The sequence below is a fragment of the Euprymna scolopes genome, chromosome 26 (genome assembly GCF_053919585.1).
Source record: "Euprymna scolopes isolate OS-2025 chromosome 26, ASM5391958v1, whole genome shotgun sequence".
Lineage (NCBI taxonomy): Eukaryota > Metazoa > Mollusca > Cephalopoda > Sepiida > Sepiolidae > Euprymna > Euprymna scolopes.
In genome coordinates, this window is record NC_136507.1 from 103,501,135 (window position 1) to 103,512,149 (window position 11,015).

Genomic DNA, 11,015 nt, shown 5'->3' on the forward strand with positions numbered 1-11,015 from the left:
GACTGACACACAACACATTTTATGAATTAAATTACGTTGTCCAGGACACATTACATTAAAATTTGTTTTGTAAATATTTGTATGTTCTATAAGCACACCATTTTTTTATTTTTGTAAGATTCATTATCTAAGTGAAAAACAAGCAAATAAGAACCACCAATTCTTACTAAAAAATAATATTGATAGATATTTTTGTTTGTTTTTCATTTTGCAAATCCAGAAAAGAAAAGGACGTTTATTTCATAAGTTTTGCAATATTTCATCAATTTAAAAAGAAAACAATCAAGACTGAAAAGAAATACTGACCTTGAAAAATCCGAATGGTCCATTTTTGCCAATATCCAAAGCACAAGAAAGAATGTTCTGTAAAAGTAACAGAATTTAAAGATTAAACTGAACAAGAATTCTTTTTGCATTTTTCGAAGCATCTTTCTCTTGCAGACTGCTCTACGATAAATATTGGACAAGTAAACCCACTAGCATGTTGATTGGTTAGTTGAGAATAACAGGTAATTAAAGTTCAGTTGGACTTTGCTGACCCGATGATTAGGATTAGCAGACTGTGGGAATCAATAGAATGGATATGATATCACATGGCTCAGAGAGAGAGAGAGAGAAAGATTTTAGTTTCTTGGAAGCATGCCATGTGTGAACATGTTAAATTGAAATTTACTTACAAAATATGATCACACAGTGATTATCAATAGGGTCATGACAACAGCATATTCTTTTCCTTGTTTTGATTCTCATGTATATCTCCATTGATATCTTATGTTTTTTATGTAGAGTGATGTGGTTTTCAGTTGATTAATTGTCTGTGTCAGATATATACTCGAGAATAAAAACAATGAAAAGAATATGCTGTTGTCATAGCCCTAATTATCAATGTCTTTCTGTTTCTCCACTCATTCATTGGTCAGTGATTTGGAACTAAGATCAAGTCTAATAAACCTTCTCCGTATTCCTACAGCTTTGTTCTTTTTAAGGGTATAAATGAGGAGCTATGATTTCAGCATGGAAGGATCACCAAAAAGGCATGCACACAAGTTAAGATATGAATAAAAATTATGAACTTTCACATATTTTTAAAATAATGATGGCAAGTTGGTTTGATACAAGGTTGGCAACATGAAGACAAAAATAAAACAATTTTTAAATGTTTTTCACTCACAAAGTTTTCTCTTACTCTTCCAAGTAGTGTGGAAGAGCTCTGAGCCCCTACCCCTAGTGGGAGCCAGCAGAGAAGATATATTCTTCATTTGGTCAACAAATTTGCTCTGACATTTTTCTATTTGCTAGCTATTCAATAGTTTTTTTTTGTATCCATTCAATTGCTTGTTTTTTTATTGTTTTGTATTCTTAACTAACCTAGAAGTCATTTTTGTTGATTTTCCCAATTTATATTCATTTTTTTTTTTTTTTTTAGCATTTCAGCCCGGCATTGCCTGGGTGTTTGGAGGTGTATGTTGAGCAAAAAAAAGAAAAAAAAAAAAAGAAAAAGCTGTAGTAGGAAGGCAGGCTCAAACCCATACCGTGAAGAAGGAAAAGAACGGGAAAAAATGTTACGTCTTTGCTGTTATGACCACCGTCAAACCAGAAGTGACGTAGGTTTAAATTTAAGCTAGAGAATCGAAAAGAGGGGATGACTTTCGAAAATATTGGCGAAAAAAAAGCGACCGTCCCTGTAGAAAAGTGCCCAGTTGAGGGTGAAGAAATTAATGTTTTTAGCCAATTTTTCGGTATTTGTCGTCTGAAGGGTCGAGCTTCAAAACAATACTGATCTTATGAAAATCCGTCGCCTCTGCCTAATGTTTTAAGCAGACATACAAACATACATACATACATTTATATATTAGTAGCTCAAATTTTCGCCCCAAACCGATTAAAAAGCTTGCCCTATCTCTGAATACCCTTTATGTAAAATTTAAAATGTTTAGACCAGAAATTGTCTGAGTAATTTGATAGAGACTACAGAGGTCAGATTATTTTTTAACTTTGACCCCTATTATGATCCCTTAACATTTATTGTTTTGGGCTCAAATCAAGTTATTAAGTTAGGTCCATGTCCAAGGAATCTATATCTAAAATTTCAAGTGTTTATACCCAAAATTGGGGGAGAAATTTGGTAGAGTTCTCAAAGGTCAAATCGTTGAAATTTGACCTCTTAACAGGCAAATTTCTGTCCGAAAACGGATGACAAAGATTTTCCCAAATCTCAGTACCCTGTATATCAAATTTCGAGTCTCTAGACTTAAAATTGACAGAGTTATTGCGTAGGGAAATGTACACAAACACACACACAGACACTTTCACTTTTATAGATATAGAAATAACAACAGATCCTTCATGAAATTCCAAATTTGACTACACTACACACATTTTTTTTCCTTAAAATTAGTATTATTTTCTTTTCATTGTTGGCTTAGATTTGATAGGAGTTATGTAGAAGAGTTCTGCAAGGAATGGAATGTAGTTGGTGTGAAGGAGGAAGAAAGAGGAAAACAAGTAACAATTTGCAAATCAATAACTTATATACATATATTTATTCAAGACAAGGAGTTATCTCTTTGGGATCATACCCAACTTGTCTTTTTTGCACTGTACTGAGCAACAAAAGAATGCACTCTTCCATTTCCAAAAATTAAAAATATATATTCCATCAAACAATATTTTCTTTTTAATTGCAAATCGAGAAAAACCCCAGATTTTAATTGCAAATCGAGAAAAAACCCAGATTTTGATGCTGAAAAAAAAACAACAAAAAAAAAACAGATGGAAACACAATTTTGGAAATAAAGCAAAAATTCCTTTAGTCACTGATTAAAGTTTTAAACTTGGATATTTTTAAGTTTCTGAATTTTTGAGATAAAGATTGGTGATTCATATTTTGATTAGCTAAACTACTGTTCTCATCTGGAGGGTTATTTTCACAACGTAGCATAATGGATACAGTACTTGTTAAAATTCAGTTGTAAATGACATTTCTGGAGGTTGAAAGTTCAATCCTCAGTGCAGGTAGTATTAAGAATACAATTAGAAATTACTTGGGACTTCTACCGGTCATTGTTGATGGAATAAGAGCATACTACCCCCATAAATTTTTCAATAAAAGATTTAATTTGAAATTCTGTGTAGTTTTGCAAGTTTAAAAAAGATACATCCAACACATCGATTTTTAAAAAAATATATATCTTGTTTTAAGCAAAAACAACAGTACTTAATTGTCATGTCAAAAATAGTAGCATACCCAAAAATTACAAAAACTCATCCAGTAGAAAATTATTTATAGTTAAAAATAATTTTTATGGAAAATTGGGGGAAATTGCATTTTCTCTAGACGTAAACACCTTGAGGATTGCGAATACAGAAGACATTTATTTCTCTTTTCAATACTTTAATGGTAGCTATTTTTAAGACCATAGCGATGGACTTTCTTTTTTTTTTTTACTAAAAACATAATATCAGTTATTATACTCGATAAATGTTCATTATTTTTGGATATATTACTATTTTATACATAAGTACTGTTGTTTTTTCTTAAAACATTTAAAAAAAAAAAAAAAATTGATCTGTTGACTATCTTAACAAGCACCTAAGTTTTAAATAAAAATTAAAATTCAAAGATTTCAATAGCAAAGTATCATTTTATTTTATTTTAAGATAAAAAATACAATTTCAGGTTAAAAGCAAAATTATTTTTGTTTGAAAAATTATTTATGTTTGAAAAATAGAAATTTGAGTCTATAAAAAATCTGGTAGAATCTGCATTTGAAAAAAAACAAACAAAAAAAAAAACAAACAAAAAAAAACAGTGGGATCAATTTACCTTATATGTTCCTGGTTCTGCATTCATCATCCGTGTTTTCATGACATCCAGTGGCATCGTGAGGAATGTAGCTATCGTGCCCTGAACAATTTAAGAAAATTCCGCATGATTAGAAAATATCTAAAGGAAAAATTTGAGTAAGATTATCACAGCTAATACATTATTACATTATCAATCATTACACCCAGTCGTGTGTTGGGCAGTAACAAAGCCCTTCCACCTCCGCCTATGCCGAGCCAGCCTAGCCAGTGAACCTCAAGAATGCTGCATAGCTTTGGCTACCAGCATTCATACAAGTTTCACTTGACTTAGAAGGCCCTCTACATGCCGAAGTAGCATACTTGTTTTACGAGAAAGGGTCATTAACCCTTTGCTCAACCCCCAACCTGGAGGACCAGGGATCACTGTCTGGTTTCTGTTCGTCGGCATTTCTGACAAGGGTGGCCCTGCCAGGAGCTTTCAGCATAGCTCTAGAGATCATTGAAAAACTTTAGCTCCTTCATCACGACAAGATGGTAATCCAAGAAAGAGCACAAATACATTGCTGATATATAGGGTGACCCAAAAAAAACAAAAGCTAAATGGAGGCCATCTAGAACATATGCTGTAGAACGGAGAAAAAAAAAGGGCAAAGACCCTAGTGTTTTGATGTGATGTTTTGAATATAATAAACTAGTTATGACCAAAGTTTCATTTCATTCGAACAAAACACTAAGAAACGGGGCCTAATTAGAGTTGAGGCCCGTATTTTTGGGTCACCCTGTATTTTAATCTTGATATCAATAAAATTACGTTACTGTGACATGATATGTTTTAGTGGAAAGGTTTGGAGGTTAGGGGGTCAAAGAGGATCACCAAGCAAAATTTAGGTAAATGATTTCTGGACAAGGCACTCTTTCTTACTCTTAGCTGGCGAGACTTGAGCAAAGAAATAGGTTTGTGTGCCACCTCTAAAACTGAGGACAGCAGGTGAAAGGTGATCTGATGTAGCATAGACTTATCCACCTCATCTCTCCCTCTCTCACTTTTACGCAAAGTTTATGCTTTTGTTCTTTTTTGAATGAAACCTTTTTATTCACCTACCAACAGTTTCGCCTTGTATCAGCATACGAAGAAGCAAACTGTATCAATGAATAAAAAAGCAACTTGGGATCACAATGATGATGGTGGTGGCAAAGCAACAATCAACCCGCATGCGTAGAGGATATTATATATGCATCGGTATCGATATACATAGCATTACCACTTCCTGTGTACTTGTGTTTCTCACCTCTACATGACCTACATTTTTTTTTTTTTTATTTATTTACCATTAGGCAGTTATTTATTCCAATCTGTTAAAATGTTTTTGATTAATGATGAGGGTATGACCCCAATAATATGAACCATCTTATAACTACGGTTAGGACAATCAAACTAAATATTGAACTTTAGATTCAAGTTGGTTCGCTGTCAACCTCTATCTTAAACGACTGAACCACTGCTGATCGTGATGGCATTGATTCTTTGCTGATCTAATTCCGCCATCTTTGTTCTTAAGAATTACTCAACACTCGAGATCATGACTGCTTTGATTCGTCACCAATTTGATTTACTAGCACCATCTTTGTTCAACATAATGGCTCAACATTTAACACAATCAAAAATGTAGTAGTATAAGTTACTGAAATAAACTTTTGTAAAAATACTATTTGATAAAATTAAATTCACCAAAATGCATTTCTGTTTCTCCATTTACAATTCAGCCATTTTGTTTTTTGAAGATGGTTGTCAAAATAATAAAATAAAAAGTGATAACTTTCGAAATTTGGAACCATTTAAATAGTTGAATAGAAAATCCTTTAAACTAAGCAATCCGTTCAACAAATCGATGTTTGGTTCAAAGTACAGAAGTACCTCAGTGCTTGACCATTATTCATTCCAGAAGTTTGTTCGAACACTTATGTTTGACAACTGAAATATTTCCCCTTTAAATTAACTGAAATAGAATTGGCTCCAGAGTTTAAAAGTCCTTTTTTATTTGCAAACTTTGAGGATTTTATATATTTAATTGCACAGAAAAATCACCAACAAACACATATGATCTGATCCGACCAGTATGAATCACAATGTTTAACTGGAGAACAGCATTGCTTGGTTACATTTGAAGTCAACAGAATTTCATTCAGAAAGAAAGGAAAGAAAATCTCCAACTTTTGGTTCAAACATCGAGGTATTTTAGTTTAGTTTTTCATTTCTCTCGTCCTCTATACTATTGTCTGGAAAGTATTTCATTTTGTTTGAGTTCTTTCAAAAAAAAAAAAAAAATAAATAAAATTTATTCCGAGTAAGAAAAGATTTACAGTGGATAAATTTTTCCTTTGTGTGTTATAATGAAAGGGAGGTAACTATTTTTTTTTTTTTTTTTTTTTTTTTTTTTTTTTTTTTTTTACACGAAGAGTATTTTCCCTGAGAAGAATTTAAAATTCCTACCAAAATTTTGTGTATTTAAAGATTTAAACTTTTGGAAGCTATTTTTATCCAATCATTTTATAGATATTAAAACATTAATTAATGACACAATTTATAGTTTTATTAAAATTTGGTTCCATTAATTATTTAATAAACATTTGAAAAAAAAATAAATAAAAAATAATTGGAGAAAAAATAAAATAAAATAAATAAAAATAAAATGAAAGTAAAGCTACTTTCTGGTATTACCACATAGATACAACTTTTATATTTTGTCTGTTAAACTCAATTAAAAATGAATAACTTTGAATTTAATTAAATTCAATGGCTGATGCCTGCTGACATGTCATTAAAAAGAAAGGTCAAGGAATTTTACAGCACAATTTTTGCAATGTCAGCACACGTAGCTGATAAGTTTCAAGTTTCTAGCTAGAAAGTCAGGTCAGGGATGCTGTCCCAGCTGATATGATGCAAAACCTGAAATCGGCAAGGAGGGCAGTGGATCACTGAAGATCTCACTTGAATCATTCAAATATTGTATTTCCTGATTATGAAGAAAATCTTTGATTATAAAAATTTATAAGTAAGAATAAAACAATCCTGAGCAACACCACGGTTGCCAACTAGTGAACGAGAGAAAATGAACATAAAAGTAAGCGCTGCCAAATGGCAACATCAATTTAGAAATGATACTTACCGCAAGAACACTAGAAGAGAAATGGGTGACTAAGTTATCTTGGAAAACACTTGTACTCAGTAAAACAGTTTTGATCTGGTCATAACACGCCAACTATAAAAGAGAAAATTTACAGTTTCAGAATAGTTTTAAACCAACATCTATTTTCTATCATATATAAATGGCAAACGTCTGTGTGTATTTGTGTATGTGTATGTCTAGCCCTGATACTCCATTATATAAAAGGCAATTTTATATTAAGGAAAAAATATGAAACTGGATAATCACCTGACCGATTGTAACAAGTACAGCTCGACTACTCGCCATAGTAACGCCATTAAACATCCGAGGAGCACCTTCCTCTCTGTAGACACGGTACAGACCATCCAAAGCATGCTTGTAACTAGAAAGAGAAACCAAAAGAAGACAAAAATATATCTATATTGAATTAATAAAATTGTGTGACATGCTACACATGTGTCTGTTTATGCGTGTTTCTCGCTCCTAGGTTACTTACACATTACCAGGTCAGAGGTTACATCATCAGAAACGCGAGAATAATACTTAAGATGAGAACAGTAGTCCAAACAATCCAAATGATACAAAATATCAATCCTCATCTCAAAAATTCAGAGATACTTCAAAGTTCAAAAATTTTATTTAAAAAAAAAAAAAAAAAAAAAAAAAATTGTATGAATCGATATGGTGCAACTATTTTGATTGGTTTGATTCTGTTGTATACCTCCTTTTGTTATGTATTTGCTGCGGCTGGTTGTGCAATGTGTGTTTTCGTCTATATAATTTCTAAAAATCAACTTAAAATGTTTTTGACTACTAATGAGGGTATGACACCAATGATTTTGACGATCATTTTTATAACCACCGTTATAATAACCAACCAATCAGAAGCTTCAAAAGTTACTATAAAAAAATGTTGAATTTTGGATTCAATCAGTTTGCCGTCATCTGTCATCAACCTTCATTTGATTCTTCGCCGCCATCTTTGTTACTAGGAATTACTTTACACTTAAGATCGAAATTGCATTTGATTCTTCGCCGATTTGATTCACTGCCACCATCTTTGTTCAACATAATGTCTCAACACTTAACATCAACTGTTATCATTGTCTTGATATATACACTTGGCAGCAAAATAAACACACAGCTGGTTATAAAATATTTTGTTTATTCAAAGCAATCTTTTTGATTTCAGTATGACAGTTGTGTCATCAGTGAAGGGTGGGGGTGTGGCTCCTTGACAGTAAAGAAAAATGTGTCGCTTGTCCTGCCTTGGTCACCGCTCTCTCCTCTTATTGTCTGTTTTCTCTATTTTATTGGCATAGATAATGTCAAAACATTCCACCACATATTGTCTTGAAATGTTGGTTAGTCCTGCTGACCTAATCTCTGGGGATTCTACATCTCCCATTTTGACTTCTTTGATGTCATTCCTGAGGCACCTGGACCCAGGATCTGACCGACTTTCCTTTGATGTCATTCCCAGAGCATCTGCCAAATATCGAACACTTTGATTCATATTTAGTGCAAAAAAAATATTATTTGAATATCATATTAACCTGTGCAATGTAAATTGGTAAAAACGAATGTCATTTTTATTTAATATTAATCAATAATTTTTTTTAAATAAAAAAAAAAATGCATGAAGTACTAAAATATTTTTTAATCTTATTTAAAAAAATAATTTAATCACAAAATTTAATTCACCATATATTTCAATTTCTTTGTAAACAAGTCCATATTTATTTGCCTCTCATGAAGGCAAAGTTAGACACAAGGTCAATTTTATGTAGGTGATATCTAGTTACCCAAAAAAGTAATCTAAATAAGAAAAATAAAATTTCCCAAGTCAAAAAGGATTTCTCCTCCTCTGATTGAGGACACTTTGATCCTTACCTGAAGGTCAACAGGTCAACCATTTTAATTTTTCATTTATAGTTGAAATACTTAATAGAAAGAGAAATAAAACAAGAAAATAAAAAATACATCTTCAGTATCAGACATTTTTTTCCAAAAATGGAAAATAAATCCAAACATTTCAGTCATAATCCAACTTTCATCAACTTCTTTCATTGTAAATAATGATCGTATTATAGTATTTCGTTTCTGAATTTTTGAGGTGAGGATTGGTTACTTGGATTCATCAGACTACTGTTCTCATCTTGAGTGTGATTTTTCACATTTCAGTCGATGCAATCTCCAACCTTCTTCAGGTATATCTTGTCAAACTCAGGAATGTTTCTGTCGAACTCTGAAATTTGGATGGAAATTTGAACGGAATCCTTTATTTACTTCATGGGGGTAGCATGCTCTTGTTTAATCAGCCATGACTGGATAGAGGTCCTAAGTAATTCGCAATGTGGGCAACCGGAAAATACAATTGCAAATTACTTAAGATCTCTATAAAGTCCTGGCTGATGGAATGAGAGCACGCTACCCCCTGTAAAGTAAATAAAAAGTTTCATTCGAAATTCCAAACTCCTGAGTTCGACAAAACATTCCAAAGTTCCACAAGATACATCTAAAGAAGTTCAGAGGTTACATCGACCGAAACATTGTGAAAATCATACTCAAGACGAGAACAGTAGTTCGATGAATCAAAATAATACGAGTATTATACCATTGTCGTTAATTGTCAGAATTTGCCATTAATTACCGACAATGAGGAAAAGAAAAAAATGCCTTATTCACTGATGAAAGTTGGATGACAACTGAAATACTTGCATTTTTATTTTCAATTTTGGAAAAATAATAAATCTTCAGCACCACAATCAACTTTTTTAAATCTCTTTAAAATTCAGAAATATTGATCTGTTTGATATTTTTCTCGATATTAATTGTATGATCACTTTCTATGTGTCTGTATGTATTTCTCGTCTCTGTTATGCATTACACAATTTCTTTTAAATTCTATTTTTTTAAAAATAAATTATGAAATTAAATCCACCAAAGAGCTTTTCAGTTTCTTTGTAAATAAGTTGACCATTTTAGTTTTTTGATATTAAAAATAAACTTTTATTCGCTCCAGACAAGGCATACTACAACTTGAACATAAGGAGCTACTATGATAGTAGCAATATTTACAGGGAATAACCCAAGAGGGTAGTTGGACAGCAGGATTTTTGTGACCTTTCAAAATTTGGAATGTTTAGAAAAAAAAAAATGTTAAACATAAATAAAAAATACAAATAAAAATTATCAAATCTTAAAAAGGTTAGATGGTCAACCTTTATTTTGATATTTTATGTTAGAGTTATACAAATAGTCTATAGACTAGATAATAATAATAATAGATTCTTACTTTCTTCGTTGATCTTTCGGTAATTTGATATCATTCTGCATTCTAAAAAGAAAAAAGATGAAAAAATACAAATAAAAATGATCAAATCTTAGAAAGGCTAGATGGTCAAACTTTATTTTGATATATATAGAGACTAGATGATGATAATAGATTCTATTTAATCCATAAATGGTGCAGCAATACTGTATGTGGGATGTGTGAATGACGTTATGTAGAGAAAATTTTTCACTAGAAATTTAAGTTAGTTAATGTGTGCAGGAAAGTGACGTAATGAGCAAGAAGTCAGGGGAGTGTTAGTGACAAGTAAGCCAGAAATATTTTCTTCAGTGTTAAATGACAACAAAGACGTGTTTAGACGGTCTGCTCCCTTCTCTTGCAGGGACAGACTGTGATACATGTATTTTATCTATGAAATATCCATCACTTTCTTCAGAATCAAGAGACAATGGATACTTTGTAAGACTGCCTGCATGGGAATATATATTGAAGCAAGGGTTGCACAATCCCAAAACATGAACAGGCATTATTTAATTCTAGTGGCAAGGAAAAGTCCAATATACAGGGTGAAACAATAAAGTTGTTGCCCTAAAGAAAACACTAAAGCTTTATTTTAAAACTTTTACTGAAAAAAAAAAAAAAAAAAAAAATCAATGCAAGCAACTTCATTAGATCTGACATCTATTCAATGTAACTGCCTTCAGCCTCAATCGCCACCTCAATACAAATCTAGAACTGGGAACATG

General features: G+C 31.9%; 1 protein-coding gene across 1 annotated transcript in view; it reads right to left on the reverse strand.

The window, feature by feature from the left end:
* Positions 1 to 11,015, reverse strand: part of LOC145247847 (uncharacterized) — a 108,450-nt gene that overhangs the window by 4,897 nt on the left and 92,538 nt on the right. The window contains exons 11-15 of the mRNA XM_080109470.1: positions 10,273 to 10,454; positions 7,242 to 7,356; positions 6,975 to 7,067; positions 3,827 to 3,907; positions 307 to 363 (exon numbers count right to left, since the gene is read on the reverse strand). Of these exons, the coding sequence (XP_079965596.1) occupies positions 307 to 363; positions 3,827 to 3,907; positions 6,975 to 7,067; positions 7,242 to 7,356; positions 10,273 to 10,454 (528 nt within the window). The remainder of the gene's footprint in view (positions 1 to 306; positions 364 to 3,826; positions 3,908 to 6,974; positions 7,068 to 7,241; positions 7,357 to 10,272; positions 10,455 to 11,015) is intronic.